Genomic DNA, 25478 nt, shown 5'->3' with positions numbered 1-25478 from the left:
TAAAACCTCAATTGAATGCCCAGGCTGGCTTTAACTGTGTGTGAAGGCGAGTTTGGTTGGAGACCAGTACGTATTGTACTCAGGCATTTAATACAATTCCTATCACTGATAGCACAGTTTGAAATTGAAAACACTTTTGTTACAAATTAGCACACAAAGCATTTGTTACAAAAATGAAAAAAATGAAGATTACGCAAAAGTAACTACAGATAACCTACCTACCACTCTGTGATAAAACTCACTAATTGGCAATACCGACAGTGTTTGTGTCATGCAGGGCTCAAACATCTAGCGCTAGATAGAGAAACAATGGTTACGAACTGGAGTAGAGTCGCAATTTGATGTGTTCATGTGAGGAGAAACTGATACCCAGCTCTTACTAGAGACCAGTGTTTATTTGCTGGTATGTCAAGTGATATCTGGCTACCATAAGACACTGATGCTTGCTGGAGGCTTGGCGCGTAAGGGACGTTTTACGATGGAACACTTTTTCCACAAATGCAACTCAGACATATAGTACATGGTGCTGGTGGCTGGGGGAAAGCTGCCCCCTTATGATCTAAGCAGTAGAGGTGAAATGCTTCCTCCGTTTTCTGCTTCCTACCTTCCTCCTCGCTGGATGTTTTGGGCTGCCCGTGGGGCAGGTAGGTGATCTGCACTTTTCTGTTGATCCCAGAAAAGTGGCCATACCTGGAAAAGACAGGAATAGAAAAAAAGGGAGAACCATGTGTTATGACTGTCCATGTTCAGTCAATCATGCATTGAATAGCCTGGATGTCAGTCTGTTTCTGCTTCAGCCAACTTGCCATTGTCTAGCTAGCTAAAACGTGCCTGGAAATCAAGGACTACGCAATGATAGTGTTGTTGAATGCAGAACCAGTTAGTCACTGACATTTTTTTTTAACAGCCTCAACTTTGTTCTGGCTGCTTGTAGATCATTTGTCATTATCATAAACTAGTTACCAGTTCAAAGAGAACTGATTCACTCTTCCTCAATCTTTCAAATTTCTAAGAATTACATCTGATTGGTCTAACCTACAGGTTCCATACACTACTTTACAGCATTGTGATTGCACAGACAAAACTGGACATTATGTGCGTTGTCCAGTTCATATTTTTCCACAATCTAGTTTTGATAACATTTCGATAGAACTACAATGGCCCAGGAAGTCAAGAAGCCCCAGGTGAGATTTTGTGCCTAATAACACGTTGGCCTAGTTAGACATGTCACTCACATCTCCAGAACGGTCTTCAGCTGCTCCAGTTTGGATTTCTTCTCTTCGATCTCACAGTCTTCTCTTCCATCACCCAGTTCTAGCAACAGTTGCCGAGCTATGTCCAGTACCTCCTAACCACACAAAGGAAATGGACAAAATGACAAAGCCATCAGAGAGATGGAATAGAATGTATTACTTTGAGGAATTTTTTTTAACAGTCTTGTGGTTTACACAAACAAAATGGACAGTTGAAATTAGCTGTGTCAAATGGGATTCCTACATACAGCTTTGACCATATAACACACAGGAATTGATACATTTGCGATCAAAGAGCGGTGCGATGGCTAACTAAGTAAGTGAATTGTTTCAACCCACATTTAGCCAAGTTAGTTATATCTTACTAAGTACAGATGTAGTCAAATGAAGAGAAAAATCACAATTTACAATTGTTTTCTTCTTGGTCCTATGCAGTTGTTAATCAAACACACATGTAAACAAAAATTAAAATTAAGATTTTAGAAGAAAGTGAATCATGCAAGAGTGCCAATATATTTGACCGCATCTGTAAGTAAGTTAACTGTAAATAATACATCTGGCTAACAATCCCTCCTACACTCATGCGCAAGCTACCGTAACACGTTTCCAAAAATGACAAGTGGCCACAGTTGTGTTTCCATTTGACCAAAATGTGACGCACACTAATCCACTTTCCATGCGCATTGTCCTCCTCCAAGGAGGAAATTATTTCCAGTCTCGTGGTTAACAAACACATGGACAAGTAAAGTTAAAAAGTTAAGTAAAGTCAGCCATGTAAAATGTGATTCACACAAACATGTGACAGGAATTGATTTATTACTTGGCTGAAGTGAGTAAAATAACAAAGATCAAAAGTGAAGTATATCCCCTAAAGGGCTACATACTATAGAAGAAACAAGGAAAGAGGATATAGTTTGTATAATATCAACCTTCCAGTACAAAAGCCTTTCAAGACCAGAAAGGCCTTTGTACTGAAACGATAATGCCCTCTTCTCGTGTGGCTTTGTTGGTCGCTCATTCTATTTAGTTACCTGCAGTTGTTTTGGCTTCTTCAGCTTCAATTTCCCTGTCTTGTAACCCCGTATTTGTCAAACAATTCAAAAAACCTATTGAAGAGAGAAAGACATTGTATTTTATACCAAATGTAGTAAAAAATAAATAAATAAATATATATATAGATCAAGTCACTTATTTTGTATATTTACATTTTAGTTATTTAGCAGATGCTCTTATCCAGAGCGACTTACATGAGCAATCAGGGTTAGGTGCCTTGCTCAAGGGCACGTCGGCAGATTTGTTAAAATCTAGTTTGTTTGGGATTCGAACCAGCGACGTTTCGGTTAATGGCCAATAGGCTACCTGCCGAGTCCTCATGGAACAGTGGATGTCATGAAACTTAATGACTGGTAATTTGTCAGGATTAATATGACACGGTTTAAAGATTTAAGAGTTAAATAAAGGTTCAATTAAAAATGTTAAACACAATGAAGGGGTCCTTGACGATCATGACATCTAAGGCATTGCACCTAGACTTTACATACAGGGTTACCAAAGAACTCACATGGGATTCCGCACTTCCATCTTCATCTTTTGCTTAGGAGTTCGGTCTCCGTGGCGGATTATTGCGATGACACAGCGTAACTCCATCCTGATTGGAGGGAATGTGACAGTAAAAAGGAATATGAGTGAACAATGATGGTAGGTCGGGGTAATGACTTTTACCCCATCACTGGTATGTCTAAATAAGCAGAAACTTCACAGTGAAGCCAGTTATCATTGAGACAGCAGTGGTTTTGATGTTGTGGCTACAGTAAAACTGTACATTTTTCTACCTCAAAGTTATTGCGCCTACAAGTTTGTCTTGGCAACGTTTTACTGATCATATGCACTAACATACTAGTCTGTGTGTGTAAGACTCACATGGTGCCAGATGTGGTTGGGACAATGGGGATGTCCTCAGCCTCAGTAGGGATGGACCAGGGGATGTGGAACTGAGGAGCTAGCTCCCTCATCACTATATTACTGCAGAGGACAAGACAAGGAAACAGTTCACATCATAGAAATACATTATGGTTAACATACAGTCAACATTTACCAACATCTGGATCTTCTGACAGATTATTAACTTCTATGTAACTAGTGAGATAATAATAGCAAGTCATCTGTAGTACCATTTGTTTCCCCACTGACATTGCTGAATGCTACTTTATTGAGGAAACATGTTCTTACTATGACTGAAATGTGGTTGTTCCACCTAGCTATCTTAAGATGAATTCACTAACTACATGTCGCTCTGGACAAGAGCGTCTGCTAAAAATAAAAACTTGAAATGATTCAGGATCAGCTGTCCCAAACAACACCCTAGGCTACCTTTAATCAGTTTCTGCTGATCTGGACTAGTTGTTATTGGCTTACAGAAGAGGGGGGGGGGCAACCTTGATCCTGGAGGGTGCCAGGTTAATTTACAAACCAGCACCAACACTAATCTCGAATAACCAGTCTTCAACAAAAACCATAATTAGTCTAATCAGTTGTGCTACAGCAGGGGTGGATCTGCAGTCTGCCCCTGTTGGACCAGGAGGCAGAACACTATGCCCCTGTTGGACCAGTAGGCAGAACACTATGCCCCTGTTGGACCAGTAGGCAGAACACTATGCCCCTGTTGGACCAGGAGGCAGAACACTATGCCCCTGTTGGACCAGGAGGCAGAACACTATGCCCCTGTTGGACCAGGAGGCAGAACACTATGCCCCTGTTGGACCAGGAGGCAGAACACTATGCCCCTGTTGGACCAGGAGGCAGAACACTATGCCCCTGTTGGACCAGGAGGCAGAACCAGCATAGCCCTGGCATAATGTAACCCTATGAAAACACAATATGACCGAAATAGCCCTCTGGCACATCGTACCCCAGGATCTTGGCACAGTCGTCGTAGTACTTCATGGAGTTCTTGACGAAGCTGAAGCCGTTGACGTCGCAGACGTAGGAGTGACCGTTGGCTCGGAGAAGGTCAAAGCCACACACGGTTTGCTGCAGGGGGAAAAGACAGTCAGATAGGAATGACGTGTAGTGTAATTGGGGGTGGCATTATCAAGAATATCAAATCAGGGTAAGAGGGGGAAAATGTACTTATTGAGGGTCTGTATTTGTGGATTCTCCTTTATATGACCTCAGCCTCCGTTCTGTTTTCTCTTGTCACTTCCCTTATCAAAGTGATCGATCAAGTTGAGAGTGCACTCAACAGGCTGCCTGGAGCTACAGTACGTCAGACCTGGGTTCAAACAGTTTAAGTGCTTTCTTTAGCCTGCCTGGGGTGCTAGGTGGGTGGGGTTTGCACTTTTCTATTGGTTCCATTGCAACAGGCAAGCACAGATAGGGTATCTAAAATAGCATTTGAACCCAGGTCTGAACTGTGTACCAGCTCATTAAATAGAAGAGGGGCAAATCAATGACCACGTTGACCCATAGCCCCTAGCCAGAGGCACTTGATGTAGATTTTATCCAGAGCAGCAAATAGTTCACACCTATCGGCTATTCAGTATAATGTGGCAATCTATTCAGCACCACGTGGGAATCGAACCCACAACCAACTGAGCCATAACTGACCTTGAATGCCAGGCAGACCTTGCGGGCCACTAGTTTCTCCATGGCGGTGAGCATGACGGGGTAGCGGATCTCCTTCCCCTCGCTGTCTCTCTCCACCTTCCCATCCAGGGCAGGAGACTTCCTGGCCTCAGCGTGGGCATAGTCAGGCCCCACCGTATACACCTGAGGACACATACACATGGAGATTTACTACACACAGTGCACTCGCATAAAACAAATAAACAAACATGCATAGATACAGACAGAAACAGAAATACAGACTGACAATCGCATAACACACACCTTAACGTCCGTCCCGTCCGTTGGCATGAACTCTTCGTAGATATAGGAGCCAGTCTTCCTCACGTTGCTCTCTGGTGAGTACACACTGCTCCGGCTCCCGATCTACAGGACAGAGGCAACAGCGTCAGAACTGGGAGAACTACATAGTGTCTACAGCAGTGGTTCCCAAGCTCTGATCAACTGAAAGCTGTTGGTGTGAACCACCAACTAAACAGACCAATCATTCTACAACGCAGAATAAAACCACCCACCAACAGGCGCCAGGTGGACTAAACACTTGGGAAACGCTGCTCTTCACACGATAGGATTACATTAGGACTGAATGAACGTCCACCATACTACTCTACTGTAACCAGAGTCAAAAGAAACAGACTAGGGTTCATTCATCAGTAGACAGTGTTGCACATCGCTTATGATCTATTCCATTTCAGAGGAAGAACACAGAGCAGCTTACTACAGTCGACTGGGATGCTAATAATGTGTGTGATAAAATAAAATCAGCTATTGGGATCGAATGGTTATAAATCCTTACAAAAAACATTGGTCCGTTTTATGAAAGTCCCAAAAGCCCTCTGAGAATGTGAGGTGAGATTACACCGAATAAAACAGGCTGAATCAAAAATAATTTCAATTTGTTGTTGTATATTTGGAGGACTATGTATTACTATTAATATTGTAAATACGCTGGTGAATACGCTGATCTTGGGTCAGTTTTGCATTTTTCCCGACTAATGGTTAAGGTTATGATTGGGGAGTTGATCCAAGATCTGTACCTAGATGACGTTTCACCTCAGAGCCTGTTAATAGAGCAGGAGGTAGGCCTGGCAGTTGTCATAATCAAGCAACTGGTATGTACAGTTAAACACATACAAATAGAATATGGAACATATAGAGCCAAACACGATAGCTATATTCTATCGGGAAATTTCCCAGACGAAACCTAGTCCTGGGGTGATTTCATTAGTTGCACACCGTAGCAAAGTGTCGGACGATGTTTTGAAACTAAAGGTTGGTCCATCCCAGTTTCGTTCCATTCCAGTCGGCTTGGTTCCGTTTCATTCCTAGTGAATACATCCTTGGATTAAAAAGTGCTTGCTTTTTAGTCCAGGACTAGGCTTAATCTGTGTCTGGGAAACAGCCCAATAGAATATAGCTAGATATAGAAAACATAATAGTTGACTGAAAGTATCACAGTTCAGGAAGTATTTAAAACAACTGAGGGACTAATGAAACCCTTTATCTAATTCCCCAGAGTCAGATGAACTCATGGATACCATTTTTAAGTCTCTACATCAAGTATGAAGGACATTCAAGAGACTAGCATTAGCACAATGACTAAAAGTCTATGCCAAAATCTTGAAGTACCCCTTTAAGAATGTTATGACCAAGACACAAAAAAAAAACCATCTTTACATGACCTTTAGTTCTATCATCTACAGTGCATTCGGAAAGTATTCAGACCCCTTGACTTTTCCACGTTCTCTTAGGTAACAGCTTCATTCTAAAAATAGATTTAAAAAAAAATTCCCCTCATCTGCACACAATACCCCATAATGACAAAGAAAAAAAAGTTTAATAATAAAAAAAAAAAAAATTAATGAAATATCACAATTGCATAAGTATTCAGACCCTTTACTCAGTACTTTGTTGAAATTCCTTTGGCAGCGAACAGCCTAGAGTCTTATTGGGTATGATGCTACAAGATTGCAATGAAGCCCTTTTTCAGATGAACTTTTGGATGAAAAAACATTCTCTGCATGCATTTTGAAGGAACTTGCTAACATTACCAAAATAGTTTTAGCACAATGACTGGAAGTCTATGGTAACTGATAGCATGCTAGGTTATACCGGCACACCAGTATTTGGAGAGTTTCTCCAGTTTCTCTGCAGATCTTCTCAAGCTCTGTCAGGTTGGATGGGGAGCGTTGCTACACAGCTATTTTCAGGTCTCTCCTGGCTTTGTGCTTAGGGTCTTTGTCCTGTTGGAAGGTGAACCTTTGCCCCAGTCTGAGGTCCTAAGCACTCTGGAGAAGATTTTCATCAAGGATCTCTGTACTTTGCTCCGTTCATCTTTCCCTCGATCCTGACCAGACTCCCAGTCCTTGCCACTGAAAAACATCCCCACAGCATGATGCTGCTACCACCATACTTTACCGTAGGGATGGTGCCAGGTTTCCTACAGACGTGACACTTGGCACTCAGGCCAAAGAGTTCAATCTTGTTTCTCATGTTCAGAGTCATTTAGGTGCCTTTTGGCAAACTCCATGCGGGCTGTCATGTGCCTTTTACTGAGGAGTGGCTTCCATCTAGCCACTCTACCATAATTACCTGATTGGTGGAGTGCTGCAGAAATGGTTGTCCTTCTGGAAGGTTCTCCCATCTACACAGAGGAACTCTGGAGCTCTGTCAGAGTGACCATCAGGTTCTTGGTCACCTCCCTGACCAAGACCCTTCTCCCCCGATTGCTAAGTTTGGCCGGGCAGCCAGCTCTAGGAATAGTCTTGGTGGTTCCAAACTTCATCCAGAAATGTTTAGGTACCCTTCCCCAGATCTGTGCCTTGAAACAATCCTACCTCGGAGCTCTACGAACAATTCCTTCAACCTAATGGCTAAGCTTTTGCTCTGACATGTACTGTCAACTGTAGGACCTTGTATAGACAGGCGTGTGCCTTTCCAAATCATGTCCAATAAATGGAATTTACGACAGGTGGACTCCAATCAAGTTTTAGAGATATCTCATGGATGATCATCAGAAACAGGATGCACCACAAGTCTTATAGCAAAGGGTCTGCATACTTGTAAATAAAGCATCTTTTTTTATACATTTGCAAAAATGTCTAAAAACCTGTTTTCACTATGTCATTATGGGGCAGTGTGTAGATTGATGGGGGAAAAAAGTATTTAATCCATTTTAGAATATGGTTGCAAAATAACAAAATGTGGTAAAAGTCAAGGGGTCTGAATACTTTCCGAATGCACGGTGTGTGTTATACCCTACTGGCAGTAGCATAACAGGTGATATCTGAATCCGGACCATCCGTCAGATCAGAAAATAACAGGTTCCTTTTCTTCCTTTGAAAATACTGTTGTAGTAAAGTGATGGTTGTTCTCCTCCCACTGTTAGAATAGGAGGTCTGCATCACAAATGGCACCCTGCTTCCCTATGTAGTGCACTACAGGGGCCCATTGGGCTCTGGTCATAAGTGTCGCACTATATTGGGAATAGGGTGCCATTTGGGACGAGACTAGATAAAACCTAGGCCGTGTCTACACTTGACAGTTCATGCAGCTTTTGTATTCTGATTAGAGTTCTGACCATGGAATTCTAGACCTACATTTAAATGTGTCTACCGTGTCCACATTGTGTCTGGATTCCCTTTTCCCACGTAATATTCAAATGCATGTATGCATTCTGCAAACTGTGGAACCGGCTAAATCTGATAACAACAACTGGATAGGCAGTAGCCAACTACTGTAGCTAACGTCTTGTTAAGGGAATTTTTTTTATCTATAATGACTAATTATGTATACATTTCAATCAGGATGAATTTAAATACTTATGTTACTGTACATGTATGAATTTTCTCTGTTGCTCTCAGTATTGAATATAATGTCGTCAGGAGTTTAGTACAATGACGGTCTGTTCCTTTGTACAAATGAATGAACTATCTCCAGATGGCAGGGACGGACTATCTCCAGACTGTCTAGAATGCTAAATCTACACTGACTGACCTTGGCTCTAGGCAAGGAGGGAAGGCTTGAGATCTATAGAGCCTTTCTACCAGTGTCAAGAAGAGACGGAACATTTAGAAAACGCTGACGTCATTTTCAGTTTATAACCTGTGGCAAAATGTGTATGAACTTAGTACTCTCTTGAATGAGACATTGTTACCTGACTTTTAAGACCGGGGCTCTGTCCATTCTTATAAAATATAGGGTCTTACAAACCCTTCTAATGCATTGACAGAGTGCTTAATTTTGATTGGGAAATAAAACAGAGGAATTTAGAATTCCTTCAACACCTCTAACTAGCCAGAAAGCAACATTAAAGGGATTGCAAGGTGGTTAACATAACTCTAGCCAAACCAAAAATATGTTTTCTAAATAAGCTAGCTGGCTAGCATTTGAAGCCAGCAAACACGTTCCTCACATGCTAAGAATGCATTTCCTCCCATGTTGAATGAAAAAAGGTGCCTCTCGCTCCAAAAACACACCATTTCTGGAGACCTATGGGCAGACTGCTGATGACGTTGCCCACTGTATGCGCTTCGGTAGCCTGATTGCATCCAGACTGAGGAGAAATCCACACACAATACATCCCTGACCAACTCCTGAAGTGGTCAGCCAGATCTGAACGCAATCTGACCACACAACCACCTGCCTTTCGTAATCTGATAGCAGAGGTTGCATGTCAAGTGTCGACACAGCTCTAATGTCATCGTGTTCCTGCCTGGTTGATGAGCCCAGGCAGAGTGAGTGCCTGGTGTGGCTTCACCGATTTAAGTACCCTTAATGTGCTTTAGAATAAGTGCTATTATGGCTATGAGAAACTCTTCGGTTGGGGCTGAGGGAGGAGAGGAAGTGTGAGGGAGAAAGAAGCCTGGTCAAAAAGCTACCCCAGGTGCTTTCCCATGTGGGTTAGACAGAGGAACGTATTGGGGTCATTTTTTAAGGGTTTAACGGCTTAGGGATCAGAATGTGACCTTTCTGAAAAGGCGCTGGCTTCCTCCTCCCGCTGAGGTGGGGTAGTAGATGTAGACGTTGTGGTCTTCAGCACAGACGGGTTTCTCCACAAAGGGTTTAGGGAACACCTCCCCATTCACCTCCACATGGTCTTCTCCCTCGACCAGGTTACACTCTGGGGAAGACACACCAATACAAAGTTGTATTTATTAGTGCACACCGCAGCTAAATGTTTTGCAACAGAAAACATTATACAAAGAAAATGTGTTTTTTTGGACAAGTTCAGGTAGCCCCTTCTAGTTTCGGTCCACTTCTTCCATTCAGTTTGTAGTGAATACGAACCAGGTGCATATTGTCAGTTCATCGTCATATTCAGACGATGGTCAGCCCTTTCAACTGCAAATAGTAGGATTCAACCAGTTGAACCTGTACATTATAGCCCCAGTTTCAAAAACAGACAATTACATGTGTTAGTATCCCATTGACAGTCCGTACAACCATGCCCTCATACACTGAATAGTGTTGTTTTATCAAAACTCTCAAAGTATCATGGCAAGCAAACAAAACATGAAGCAGACTGAATTCCCTGAGGAAATCAGAGTCCTAATGTTAGAAACTAACAGCTGGTCACATGTTTACTCTTCAAGCTACAGCACACAGTATTTGACATAAAGCAGGTTCTTAAAAGGACCATTGAGTAGTCTGCTTCATGTTCTTTTTTTGACATTGAAGTATCATGATAACACTAACTGACAGCTCTACCTTTACTGAGAAAGGATTGTAACATTTTACAAGCATTAAGGGGGGCAGTGTCTGTTCAGGGGTATCATCGGATGGAGCCACAGTGTCTCCTGACCCCTCCCGTCTCAGCCTCCAGTATTTATGCTGCAGTAGATTATGTGTCGGGGCCAAGGGTCTGTTTGTTATATCTGGAGTACTTCTCCTTTCTTATCCGGTGTCCTGTATGAATTTAAGTATGCTCTCTCTAATTCTCTCTTTCTCTCAGAGGACCTGAGCCCTAGGACCATGCCTCAGGACTACCTGGCATGATGACTCCTTGCTGTCCCCAGTCCACCTGGCAGTGCTGCTGCTCCAGTTTCAACTGTTCTGCCTGCGGCTATGGAACCAAGATGTTCATAAATTACCAGCATGGTCAAATAATAGGTCTGGGACAGGTAGCACGTCCGGTGAACCTGTTATTTGACCATGCTGGTAATTTATGAACATCTTGGTCGTGTTCTGTTATAATCTCCACCCGGCACAGCCAGAAAAGGACTGGCCAACCCTCATAGCCTGGTTCCTCTCTAGGTTTCTTCCTAGGTTTTGGCCTTTCTAGGGAGTTTCCTAGCCAACGTGCTTCAACACCTGCATTGCTTGCTGTTTGGGGTTTTAGGGTGGGTTTCTGTACAGCACTTTGAGATATCAGCTGATGTACGAAGGGCTATATAAATACATTTGATTTTGATTTGTTCTTTTGCCCGTCTTAATCTTTTCTTTTTTATTGGCCAGTCTGAGACATGGCTTTTTCTTTGCAACGCTGCCTAGAAGGCCAGCATCCCAGAGTCACCTCTTCACTGTTGCCATTGAGACTGGTGTTTTGCAGGTACTAATTAATGAAGCTGCCAGTTGAGGACTTGTGAGGCATCTGTTTCTCAAACTAGACACTAATGTACTTGTCCTCTTGCTCAAGTTGTGCACCGGGGCCTCCCAATCCTCTTTCTATTCTGGTTAGAGCCCGTTTGCTGTGTTCTGTGAAGGGAGTAGTACACAGCGTTGTACGAGATCTTCAGTTTCTTGGCAATTTCTCGCATGGAATAGCCTTCATTTCTCAGAACAAAAAGAGACTGACGAGTTTCAGAAGATGCTCTAGATACTCAACTAGTCTAAAGAAGGCCAGTTCTCTTGCTTCTTTAAACAGCACAAGTTTTCAGCTGTGCTAACAATTGCAAAAGGGATTAGCTAACACAACGTGCCATTGGAACTCAGGAGTGATGGTTGCTGATAATGGGCCTCTGTACGCCTATGTAGATACTCCATTTTTTTATTTTATTTTTAAAAAACATGTTAATAACATTTCCAGCTACAATAGTCATTTACAACATTAACAATGTCTACACTGTATTTCTGATCAATTTTATGTTATTTTAAAATGGACAACAAAAATTGCTTTCCTTTAAAAAAAACAAGGACATTTCTAAGTGACCCCAAACTTTTGAACGGAAGTGTATGTATTTCTATCAAAACGTTCTTCAACATAGTGCCCTGCTGAAAACGCCCAGTTATCTTCAAACCCTAATGACTGATTTACACTACAGGGCAGGGACAGAATATTGACCATTCCTGATGGGACAGTCAACGCTTGACCTATGGGGAACACACACTGACCGTCTGGTTTATCTGGGTCGCGGTTCAGCACAGCGTAGCGGGGCAGATCGATGCCTTCCTGCTGCAGGATACGATACACCTCCCTCCTACAAAACAGACAAAACATAACATTCAGCATTCCAGTGAGAGATAGTCAGACATCTCACTTAACATGAACGCTGTATATCGAAGGCAGCAAACATCACCACGTGACACCAGTCCAAACATCACCACGTCACCAGTCAAACGTCACCACGTGACACCAGTCCAAACGTCACCACGTGACACCAGTCCAAACATCACCACGTGACACCAGTCCAAACACAGTCCAAACGACCACACACCAGTCCAAACATCACCACGTGACACCAGTCCAAACATCACCACGTGACACCAGTCCAAACATCACCACGTGACACCAGTCAAACATCACCACGTGACACCAGTCCAAACATCACCACGTGACACCAGTCCAAACATCACCACGTGACACCAGTCCAAACATCACCACGTGACACCAGTCCAAACATCACCACGTGACACCAGTCCAAACATCACCACGTGACACCAGTCCAAACATCACCACGTGACACCAGTCCAAACATCACCACGTGACACCAGTCCAAACATCACCACGTGACACCAGTCCAAACATCACCACGTGACACCAGTCCAAACATCACCACGTGACACCAGTCCAAACATCACCACGTGACACCAGTCCAAACATCACCACGTGACACCAGTCCAAACAATGCTGGTCACACATCACCACCAGTAATCACCATAATATAACATACGGTCCTTATTCCACATAAGACCTCCAGAACAGCACAGTATTCACCATGATGCTCTGTGATAGCTACACCCTTCTATACAGAACGCTAGGGTTGTCCCGATACATGGCAAATATGGTAAATATTGTGTCTTATTGCTTGGATAATAAACACGTGACTCTGGGTAACAGAATAAGGCTGTTTGTTTCCCAACATCAGGACTGTTTTCCTCAAGAAATGAAGTCTGCTTCTTGTTTTATTAGCTTGCCATGATACTTCTAAATCGGAGTATTGTGATACTGTTGTCATGACAATCCTACAGTATGCATCTCTAGTTTTGGTTGTACCTGTCCTGTATGAAGTACTGTGTGTTCAGGTCATTGATGAGCAGTGGGTTTCGGAGATTGGCGTAGCTCACTGCCTTGTCCAGCGGGAATCCTACAAATTCAAATGTAACACCAACTGTTAGCAAATCCTATACGCAGGCTACACAGTATGTGCTAACTTCACCAGGGGCAAGAATGGGACACACTAATGAAGACAGAAAAGTGAAAGTAATTGAAATGAGTGGGCAAACATGGTTCAACTGAGTTTCTCCAACACTTTGCTAAAATCAATGGTAGCAAATTTAGTCACATTAGTCAAAACAGGCTGTTTGTGGTGTCATTCAGAATTACTCAAGATGGGTTGAAGACGAGTAATGCTGACACAGCGTGGTACGAGAACGGGCTGTGTGTGTGTGTGTGTGTGTGATGTAGTGTGCATGTGACTGTGTTTAAATATGTGTAATCACTTTTTGGACTATAGAATAATGGGTGGGGTAATTCAGTTATTTCATCAGCGAACAGAGTTGGTGTGTGTGTGTGTGTGTGTATTCCACCTTTGGAGTGGAAGGAGACGAGGCAGTCACACAGGGGCCATTTGTCCACGGGCTCGTTGAGAATGACGTCCTCAGGGAAGATGACCACAGTGATGTACTCAAACCTGCACAGACGCTCCAGGATCTGGGTCATGGGCTTTGACTTGGACTTCTTCATCATGGAACAGATCCCCACCACGATCTGTCGCTCGGGGGGCTGAGAGGGAGGGAGGGAGATCACTTTATTGAGTTAGTCTTGAGTAGCTTTACAACCAGTCAACCAACTAGTCAATGAAATGGATCAACAGTTGTCACAAAAGTGCTTTACAGTTGAGTAGTCTCATGCAGTCTTACATGATCTTATGCTGTGGAATTAGCCCTAATACCTGCCTCCATTGTGATGGTATCTACAGTTGAAGTCAGAAGTTTACATACACCTTAGCCAAATACATTTAAACTCAGTTTCACAATTCCTGACATTTAATCCTACCTAGTAAATTATTCCCTGGTCAGTTAGGATCACCACTTTATTTTAAGAACGTGATATGCCAGAATAATAATAGAGAGAATTATTTATTTCAGCTTTTATTTCTTTCATCACATTCCCAGTGGGTCAGAAGTTGACATACGATTAATTAATATTTGGTAGAATTGCCTTTAAATGGTTTAACTTGTGTCAAACGATTCAGGCAGCCTCAAAACAAGCTTCCCACAATAAGTTGGGTGAATTTTGGCCCATTCCTCCTGACAGAGCTGGTGTAACTGAGTCAGGTTTGTAGGCCTCCTTGCTTGCTTACTATAGGATTGAGGTCAGGGCTTTGTGATGGCCACTCCATTACCTTGACTTTGTTGTCCTTAAGCCATTTTGCCACAACTTTGGAAGTATGCTTGGAGTCATTGTCCATTTGGAAGATCCATTTGTGACCAAGCTTTAACAAGACTGATGTCTTGAGATGTTGCTTCAATATATCCACATAATTTCCCCTCCTCATGATGCCATCTATTTTGTGAAGTGCACCAGTCCCTCCTGCAGCAAAGCAGTCCCTCCTGCAGCAAAGCACCCCCACAACATGATGCTGCCACCCACGTGCTTCACGGTTGGAATGGTGTTCTTTAACTTGCAAGCCTCCCCCTTTTCCTCCAAACATAACGATGGTAATTATGGCCAAACAGTTATATTTTTGTTTCATCAGACCAGAGGACATTTCTACAAAAAGTAGAATCTTTGTCCCCATGTGCAGTTGCAAACCGTAGTCTGGCATTTTAGTGACGGTTTTGGAACAGTGGCATCTTCCTTGCTGAGCGGCCTTTCAGGTTAAGTCGATATAGAACTCGTTTTACTGTGGATAGAAATACTTTTGTACCTGTTTCCTCCAGCATCTTCACAAGATTCTTTGCTGTTGTTCTGGGATTGATTTGCACTTTTCGCACCAAAGTACATTCATCTCTAAGAGACAGAACGCATCTCCTTCCTGAGCGGTATGATGGCCGCGTGGTCCTATGGTGTTTATACTTGCGTACTATTGTTTGTACAGATGAACGTGATACCTTCAGGAAGAAATTGCTCCCAAGCATGAACCAGACTTTTTCCCCCAAGGTCTTGGCTGATTTATTGTGATTTTCCCATGATGTCAAGCAAAGAGGCACTGAGTTTGAAGGTAGACCTTGAAAAACATCCACAGGTACACTTCCAATTGACTCAAATTATGCCAATTGACTCAAATTATGTCAATTAGCCTATCAGAAGCTTCTAAAGCCATGACATCATTTTCTGGAATTTCCAAGCCGTTTAAAGGCACAGTCAACTTAGTGTATATAAACTTCTGACCGACTGGAATTGTGATACAGTAAGTGAAATAATGTCTGTAAACAATTGTTGGAAAAATTACTTGTGTCGGCACAAAGTAGATGTCCTAACCGACTTGCCAAAACTAGAGTTTGTAAACAAGAAATTTGTGGAGTGGTTGAAAAACGAGTTTTAATGACTCCAACCAAAGTGTATGTAAACTTCTGACTTCAACTGTAATAGTAATGGAGGTTTCCATATCAGGGCCAGTTGTCTAATGTACTTTCATGAGGGTGATTCATATGTGACATCATGAGGCCTGATGTAATCTTGTGTAGTCTTGTCTCATGCGGTCTCACCGAGTCTGTGTCCTCGTCGTCCTCGTACAGCTCCATGTCGGTCCTCATGCTGCAGCCGTCGTAGTCCTCCAGGCCCTCGCTCTCATCGTCCTCGCAGCCCACGAAGAATCTGGGAGCGCCGCGCTGGCTCTCGCCCGGGCTGGCGGGCTCTGACATCACAATCCCCGGCAGCAGCCTTCAGCGTCCCGCCGCGCCATCGCACACCAACACACCGCCGGGGAGGGCCGCCGATGGAGGCGCACAAGGCCTACTAGGAGCTGATTGGCTGGTGACTCAAGTCTCGAGGTGGGCTAAACTGCTCTGTGGGGTGTATTGGGTTGGGGGTGGTAGGGGTTGGGTGAGTAAGGGAAGGGAAGGGGATACAAGAGCTGGTCCTGGGGCAGGGGGAATGTGTTGAGGGTTAAGTTGTAATAGGTGTGTGACAGACTATGTTAGTAGTAGTGGTGATGGTGTTTCTGGGGTGGGGTTGCTGAGGCCTCATTCTTTACTTAGCAGTTAAAGATCTCATGTTTCGGGCCTGGCCTGGGGCTGGGCTTCTTGTGCGGTCTCAGGACTGGTAGGGGTAGATCCAACTATAATGGGACCACAGCCCATTCCTCTATGCTTGTCCAAGATCAACAGAGTCTAGAAATGAAACAGAGAGATTATAGAGGATATTCAATAGCAGGTACCCCAGGGGTACACGCAATGTGGCGAATCAAAATTTGATTCACATGTAAATACAGAAAGTTGAAATAAAGTAAAGTTGAAATAAAAAACACAAATAATAATTCACATTTTCAAGCAGTCCATTTAGTAAGGCCTGCATCCATAGACACATACCAGCTTTACTGATAGTACCGCTACTACCAGCAGTACTACACCTGCACCTGTCGATGACACAAGTTGTTCTGCTTCCACGAGCACATCCAATGCTAGCATCAGTAATTCGACATGTGAAGGACCAGCTAGCATGGACACTGACAGTTGTGAATCTGATGCAGCCGAAGAGCTACTGCCCCCTTACCAGGGAAAGCACCGAACAGACAATGACGTTAGACGATCGAAGATGCACAAATATGATGAGAACTACATTGATTTGGGATTCACTTATATTGAGAGTTGTGCCTTTCCTCAGATACAGTGTGTTACAGTATATGTGCAAAAGTACTATCTCACAACTCGATGAAACCGTCACTCTTGCGCAGACATTTAGAAACAAAACATCCCAATTTGAAAAATAAGCCACAGGTGTTCTTTGGGCGAGAATTAAGATGACTTTCAAGTAGTAAGACATGTATAAAAGCAACAGATACCATTAATAAGAAGGTGCTAGAAGCGTCTTATATGGTGAGCTAACGAGTGGCTTGGACAGGCAAGTCCCATACTATTGTGGAGGACTTATCCTGCTGCCACAGATATGGCTGGGACAATGCTGGGAGAAAAGGCAACAGAAAATACACAGACAATTCCTTCATCAAACAACACACTGTTTCACGACGCATCAGTGACATGGCAGGAGATGTTTTGAAACTATTATTGCTTGGCATACAAGCCAGTGAATTCTATGCGTTACAGCTGGATGAGTCAGACGTGGAGGGCCTGGCACAGCTCCTGGTATGTGTACGTTACGTTTATGGGGGGGGGTCAATTAAGGAAGACATCCTCTTCTGCAAACCAGGAGAGGATATTTTTGAAGTACTGCACAGCTTTGTGACATTAAATGGACTTTGGTGGTCAAGATGTGTTGGTATCTGTGCTGATGGCGGAAAGGCCATGACAGGGAGACAGTGATGTGGTAACGCGTGTGCAAGCAGTTGCTCCCGACGCCACTTGGGTATATGGCAGCATCCACTGAGAGGCTCTTGCTGCCAAGGGAAATCTGTTTTGGACACTACAGTGAAAATGGTGAACTTTGTTAAAGCAAGGCCCCTGAACTCATGTATTTTCTGCACAATGCAATGATATGGGCAGTGACCATGTAACGCTTTTACAACATACAGAAGTGCGCTGGTTATCAAGGGGAAAAGTATTGACATGTTTTTTTTTAATTGAGAAACAAGCTTAAAGTTTTTACTGACCATAATTCACACTTGTCTGACTGGTTGCATGATGACGAGTTTCTCACACAACTGGCCTGTCTGGGTAATGTTTTTTCTCACCTGAATGATCTGAATCTAGGATTACAGAGACACTTCGCAACTATATTCAATATGCGGGACAAAATTGAGGCTGATTAAGAAGTTGGATCTCTTCTGCCTTAACAAGGACAACACACATGTCCTTCTACAGACAGAAACTAAAACAAGAAGCTCCCACGCTGAGGTCTGTTCAACGCTGGTCCGACCAATCTGATTCCACACTCCAAGACTGCTTCCATCACGTGGACTGGGATATGTTTCGTATTGCGTCAGACAACAACATTGACGAATACGCTGATTCGGTGTGAGAGTTCATTAGAACATGCGTTGAAGATGTCGTTCCCATAGCAACGATTAAAACATTCCCAAACCAGAAATCGTGGATTGATGGCAGCATTCGCGTGAAACTGAAAGCGCAAACCACTGCTTTTAATCAGGGCAAGGTGACCGGTAACATGACCGAATACAAACAGTGTAGCTATTCCCTCCGCAAGGCAATCAAACAAGCTAAGCGTCAGTATAGAGACAAAGTAGAATCTCAATTCAACGGCTCAGACACAAGAGGTATGTGGCAGGGTCTACAGTCAATCACGGACTACAAGAAGAAAACCAGCCCAGTCACGGACCAGGATGTCTTGCTCCCAGGCAGACGAAATAACTTTTTTGCCCGCTTTGAGGACAATACAGTGCCACTGACACGGCCTGCAACGAAAACATGCGGTCTCTCCTTCACTGCAGCCGAGGTGAGTAAAACATTTAAACGTGTTAACCCTCGCAAGGTTGCAGGCCCAGACAGCATCCCCAGCCGCGCCCTCAGAGCATGCACAGACCAGCTGGCTGGTGTGTTTACGGACATATTCAATCAATCCCTATCCCAGTCTGCTGTTCCCACATGCTTCAAGAGGGCCACCATTGTTCCTGTTCACAAGAAAGCTAAGGTAACTGAGCTAAACGACTACCGCCGCGTAGCACTCACTTCCATCATCATGAAGTGCTTTGAGAGACTAGTCAAGGACCATATCACCTCCACCCTACCTGACACCCTAGACCCACTCCAATTTGCTTACCGCCCAAATAGGTCGACAGACGATGCAATCTCAACCACACTGCCCTAACCCATCTGGACAAGAGGAATACCTATGTGAGAATGCTGTTCATCGACTACAGCTCGGCATTTAACACCATAGTACCCTCCAAGCTCGTCATCAAGCTCGAGACCCTGGGTCTCGACCCCGCCCTGTGCAACTGGGTACTGGACTTCCTGACGGGCCGCCCCCAGGTGGTGAGGGTAGGCAACAACATCTCCACCCCGCTGATCCTCAACACTGGGGCCCCACAAGGGTGCGTTCTGAGCCCTCTCCTGTACTCCCTGTTCACCCACGACTGCATGGCCACGCACGCCTCCAACTCAATCATCAAGTTTGCGGACGACACAACAGTGGTAGGCTTGATTACCAACAACGACGAGACGGCCTACAGGGAGGAGGTGAGGGCCCTTGGAGTGTGGTGTCAGGAAAATAACCTCACATTCAACAAAACTAAGGAGATGATTGTGGACTTCAGGAAACAGCAGAGGGAACACCCCCCTATCCACATCGATGGAACAGTAGTGGAGAGGGTAGCAAGTTAAGTTCCTCGGCATACACATCACAGACAAACTGAATTGGTCCACCCACACAGACAGCATCGTGAAGAAGGCGCAGCAGCGCCTCTTCAACCTCATGAGGCTGAAGAAATTCGGCTTGTCACCAAAAGCACTCACAAACTTCTACAGATGCACAATCGAGAGCATCCTGGCGGGCTGTATCAGCGCCTGGTACGGCAACTGCTCCGCCCACAACCGTAAGGCTCTCCAGAGGGTAGTGAGGTCTGCACAACGCATCACCGGGGGCAAACTACCTGCCCTCCAGGACACCTACACCACCCGATGTTACAGGAAGGCCAAAGATCATCAAGGACAACCACCCGAGCCACTGCCTGTTCACAAACAGCCACCACTAACATTGAGTGGCTGCTGCCAACACACTGACTCAACTCCAGCCACTTTAATAATGGGAATTGATGGGAAATGTAAAATATATCACTAGCCACTTTAAACAATGCTACCTAATATAATGTTTACATACCCGACATTATTAATCTCATATGTATATACTGTACTCTATATCATCTACTGCATCTTTATGTAATACATGTATCACTAGCCACTTTAACTATGCCACTTTGTTTACATACTCATATGTATATACTGTACTCGATAACATTACTGTATCTTGCCTATGCCGCTCTGTACCATCACTCACTCATATATCTTTATGTACATATTCTTTATCCCCTTACACTTGTGTGTGTATAAGACAGTAGTTTTGGAATTGTTAGTTCGATTACTTGTTGGTTATTACTGCATTGTCGGAACTAGAAGCAAAAGCATTTCGCTACACTCGCATTAACATCTGCTAACCATGTGTATGTGACAAATAAAATTTGATTTGATTTTCATTGTATGATTTGTGTGTAAATTAACTCAAGCTTACGGACAATGTCAAATGTGATACAGCGAAGCACCGGAGTGAGATGTGTGCGCAATAACTTTCCTGAAACAGATGACACAAACAACTTTGATTTGTTATCCATTTCATGCCCTGTCTCCAATCCACTTACGATATCTGAACAAGAGAGCCTCATCGAAAATTACAACAAGCGGTTCTGTGAAAATTTAATTTAATCAGAAGCCACTGCCAGATTTCAGGATTGGGCTGCGCTCAGAGTATCCTGCCTTGGCAAATCACTCTGTTAAGACACTGATGCCCTTTGCAACCACGTACCTTTGAGAGAGTGGATTCTCAGCCCGCACCGACATGAAAACGGAAAAGGCACAGACTGTGGGAAATGATTTAAGGCTGAGACTCTCCGATACAACCCAACATTGCAGAGTTATGAGCATCCTTTCAAGCACAAGGTACAATCTTCAATGAACAAATAAGGTTTTATTAGTAAGATGGTTAAATAAAGACCAAAATGTATTATTATTCTTATTCTTATTCTTATTCTTATTATTATTATTATTATTTGTGCCCTGGTCCTATAAGAGCTCTGTCACTTCCCACGAACCAGGTTGTGACAAAAACTCACTCATTCTTATGTTTAATAAATTCATTGTATAGTGTGTGTGGCAGGCTTACAATGATGGCAAAAAACATTTGAGTGCGCTGACCCTGGTGCTAGAGGGGGTACGCAGCTGGAGGTTGAATGTTTGAAGGGGTACGGGACTATAAAAAGTTTGGGAACCACTGGCCCATAGGATTCCCAACAGGATCCATATTAAGACGGGGGAGGGGCTAGAGGCCCAGTTCCATACTGATAATTGCTCTGTAAAACTGGACACTGTGTCCGACGCCCCAGAGTGCGACCAAGCTCATCTGTTAAGAGCACACAGCAGTGGCATGAGGGCGCATCGATTCTCCCCCAAACACTAAATGTTACACCGCCTGCCCTGACATCAGCAAAACCCTGTAATCAGGCGTTGGAAAACCTCAGAAAGAACACATCTATTGTATGTGTTGTGTGGATGATTTGACATCAGCGCTGAACTGTGGTCACAGGTATGTGTCCCATGACAGAGCAGCACTGGCCTACATGGCCGATTACTAAGCTCTCGGTTAGCTGTTACCACTCATTACAACCTGCTACATCATACAGAACTTTGGAAGACAAGCCTCTTGTAGAGACAATATCCAGCCAGTTGATTCCCATCAGGAGAGCTGTTATTCACAGACTGTTACTAATATTCTGTGCCTGGCTGAGTATTATAGAATAGCATAGTCAGGCTACAAAATATGTTGCCTAATTACTGCACAAAAGCATCTTACATGCCTGGACATGTCAACAACAAAAAACCTAGCGAAGAAAATGGAGAAGTCTAAAACGTGATTACCTACAATATAGGGACTAGGTAGGGGTAGAGGAGGAACTGCAGGGGAGTGTGTAGAACCTGTCAGGTCTAATTACTCTACCTACTTGAACGATGCTGCATTAAAATCACAGAGAGACAGAAATGTTAACACAAAATCCTGTACTTGCCAGCACTGACTAAATGAAAGCTAGGCACAAACAGAACACTGCTGTTTGATATCTGCCCCCAACTCCCATACAAAGCTAAATTCTGCTGACTGTGTGAAAGTAGCAAAGTCCATGGTACATTGGCCATCATCACTAATGGTAGGCTAGATGCCGTTACAGTGACTATTAGCCGTGAAAAAGCTCAAAGACAATTTAGGCTATCCATGTGAGTAATGGCACAGTTCGGTAAACAGCGGCAGGACACGTATAGACTACAATAAAACTCACATCCAATTCTAACCACCCACCACATATGTTTTAGTTTAGGCTACGTTCCCCAACAGAGGTCATTCAAAAATAGCCTAATCATATAGGCTAGAATCTAACTGAAATCATAATGAGAGTTGATTCATCTTCACAAATCTATCAATCTGCACACCAAAGTAAGCCAGTTAACTTCTCTGGGGTATGGGGCAGCATTCGGAATGTTGGATGAAAAGCATGCCCATATTAAACTACCTGCTTCTCTGGCCCAGAAGATATGATATGCTGGTAGATTTGGATAGAAAACACGCTAAAGTTTCCAAAACTGTTAAAATAGTGTCTGAGTATAACAGAACTGATTTGACAGACGAAAACCTGAGAAACGTCCATTCGGTAAGTAGTTATTTTTGTTGGTTTTGTAGTTTTCTATTCAATGCCATTACAGTATCCATTGACTTAGGACTCAAATTGCAGTTCCTCTGCCTTCCACTAGATGTCAACAGTCTTTAGAAATGGTTTTAGGCGTGTATTCTGAAAAATTAGAAAGTCAGAGCAGTCTGAATGGGTGGGCCCTAAAGTGGTCAGAGCTTTTTCATGCATCTGACCGAGAGAGTGCCTTTCTTGTTTATCTTTTATATTGACGACGTTATTGTCCGGTTGAAATATTATCGATTATTTAGGCTAAAAACAACCTGAGGATTGAAGAGCTATTCCTTTCTCTTGGGTCATTAGGCTACACTGGCTAACAGTAAGACTCATCTCAGACAAACTTACAAATAGGTTTTATGTACCTGTGCGGTGCATCCAGGTAGAGTCCAATAGAGTTGAAATTTTAAAACATAATAATCTTTGCTAATTAAGATTTCTTGTTCCATATCAATGTCAGGTAACCAAAGAATGTACCAACTCACTACCTAAATATAAAAACAATCTGATGTTGCTGACTTGATGGCTGCACAGAACACTAGTCCTATAAACAGTATACCAAATTCTAGCTCATGATGTACTCTAGGGGTAACGATAGGCTCCTTAAGAGGTCCAAGGACTGCATGTTATTTTCAGAGGTAGACTGGCTCTGACAGCCAAAACAGCCCATCACTCCATCTAAACTTGAATCAATTGTCACTTGCAATACAGTCCTAGAAACATAAAGCCCTCTACTTTAATATCAGATCAATTATTTCACAAATGCAAAAAACACTTACTGTGCACTGTTTCAACCGGCTTAATCAGTTGCACCCAACAGTATCTTTCAGTAAGTTTCTGGCTGCCTTCGTTACACACAGGTGTTCTGAGCATTCTAGATAGCCAATTAGCACAGGTGGTCCCTCTGTCTTCCATATTCACGCAGTGTAACATGGAGATATGTCCGTGTGGGAACACTACTCCCCCCCACACACACACACAAAAAAGGTCTCAATTTAACGTCTTATTATTTTTTTTTATGTACTCCCCCATACATAAGACACCTTCGTCCAATAACTTGTGTAATGGAACTGAGATTCATGATCAAATTCATGATACTAATAAACATTTACATATTGTCTTTTTGTGTGTGTAATGAATGTGTATTAAAGCATACCAGAAATAAACAATTACATCCATGTAAATATTTGTTATTAATATAATGAATTTCGCATACTATTTATAGGGCTAAGTGAACGCTCACATCCTGCATTGACGAGAGAGTTGGAAACGGTTGCAGATGCAAAGATGCACGCAGCAGTCTTTCATCAAATCAATGTAACATCTTGCGAGATGTTGATTATCCTATTCTTGTAAAGCCCTGATATGTCGTTGTGTCAACGTGAGGGTTGAACCTCAGCCCTCTTATCCACAGAGCAGGGAGAGAAGACTTCATTTGTTGTCGGCTTCAAAACCATGATCAAAACTAGCTAACGTTAGTGTGAATAAATCAGCAAGCTAGGTTAGATTAGCTAGCTACGTTAGCTATTTTATCCGAACACCTCGAATAATACTAGCTATAGTTAACTACCTAAGCTATCTTGAATAACAGAACAATAATAATAGTAAATAACATTGGCATCATAGCTACTAGATAGCTGAACTCATAACAGTAACGTTAGCTAGCTACGTTTGCAAACCCGGCTGTACTAGCTAAGACTGGTAACGCTAGTTAGCTATGTAAATCAAGACTATATTCGTGCCATTTTTGTATGTAATCAATGCCCCCCGTGACTCAGCTAGCTAGTACTGTAGTCATTATACCAGATATATAACTGTCGATGATAATTAAGCAACAAGTTACTTACGAAGTGGCTATATCGTTTTGTTGACGTCTTTTCGCCTCTTTCCCCCTTGACAGCTTTTAAGCGACACCTCACTTCTTCTTCGGTGAGGTTTAACAGAGGTTGGCATCCAATAATGTTGCATTATCGCCACCTACTACTACTACTACTACTACTACTACTACTTCTTCTTCTTTGGTGGAGATTATCGGCGGTTGGCATCCAACGTTGTGATGCATTACCGCCACCTACTGTACTGGAGTGTGAGACAGAGAAACTAAATCCTATCTGACAGCCCCGTTGCTCTTAAAAAAATAGAACATATTTGAGACTATATCTAATAACGTTCTACTCAAATCCACCGTTTAAAATAATTTCCTGTATCCCCTTCTCCCTCATACTAGATATCAGCCTCTCTCTTTCCCTCTGATACTGCCTACACTGTAGCGATACATGCGCCATGGTCTCTGTTTCCTGGCAATAATCACACTTTCCTGTTGGATGCTTTCCTGTCACATTTAAGTCTTATTTAACCGGTCGTGTCTCACCCTTAATCTTGTAAAAAATAGACTCCTCTCTTCTGTCCCTTCCTGCCGTCCTCTCCTCCCCGACTTTCCTCTGTACTTGAAATAAATGCCTGCCCTTAGTATCTCTATTCCCCTGCTCCTGCCATCTCTGCACCATCACTGTCCACATCAGTCTTTTTGCCTCTGTCTTGCTCATTGAAACTACAACATCCCCATTTCTTAGTGCTTGTTTAGCCAGTACATCAACTGCCTCGTTCCCTTCCACCCCACATGGGCTGGGACCCAAGTAAA

The 25478-nt window shown here is 43.2% G+C and overlaps 1 protein-coding gene across 1 annotated transcript in view; it reads right to left on the bottom strand.

Moving 5' to 3' along the window:
- The window catches only part of LOC118381887 (inositol hexakisphosphate and diphosphoinositol-pentakisphosphate kinase 2-like), a 46665-nt gene extending 21841 nt beyond the window's left edge, over positions 1 to 24824 (bottom strand). The window contains 15 exon segments of the mRNA XM_052515955.1: positions 605 to 690; positions 1236 to 1348; positions 2285 to 2337; positions 2340 to 2359; positions 2815 to 2901; positions 3174 to 3275; positions 4162 to 4283; positions 4860 to 5021; positions 5142 to 5243; positions 9845 to 9999; positions 12210 to 12295; positions 13312 to 13402; positions 13845 to 14040; positions 15969 to 16592; positions 24685 to 24824. Of these exon segments, the coding sequence (XP_052371915.1) occupies positions 605 to 690; positions 1236 to 1348; positions 2285 to 2337; positions 2340 to 2359; positions 2815 to 2901; positions 3174 to 3275; positions 4162 to 4283; positions 4860 to 5021; positions 5142 to 5243; positions 9845 to 9999; positions 12210 to 12295; positions 13312 to 13402; positions 13845 to 14040; positions 15969 to 16124 (1531 nt within the window). The 5' untranslated portion in view covers positions 16125 to 16592; positions 24685 to 24824.
- Positions 24825 to 25478: the final 654 nt, after the last annotated feature.

The sequence above is a fragment of the Oncorhynchus keta genome, unplaced genomic scaffold (genome assembly GCF_023373465.1).
Source record: "Oncorhynchus keta strain PuntledgeMale-10-30-2019 unplaced genomic scaffold, Oket_V2 Un_scaffold_3531_pilon_pilon, whole genome shotgun sequence".
NCBI classification, from domain to species: domain Eukaryota; kingdom Metazoa; phylum Chordata; class Actinopteri; order Salmoniformes; family Salmonidae; genus Oncorhynchus; species Oncorhynchus keta.
This window is presented reverse-complemented; position numbering and strand designations above follow the sequence as displayed.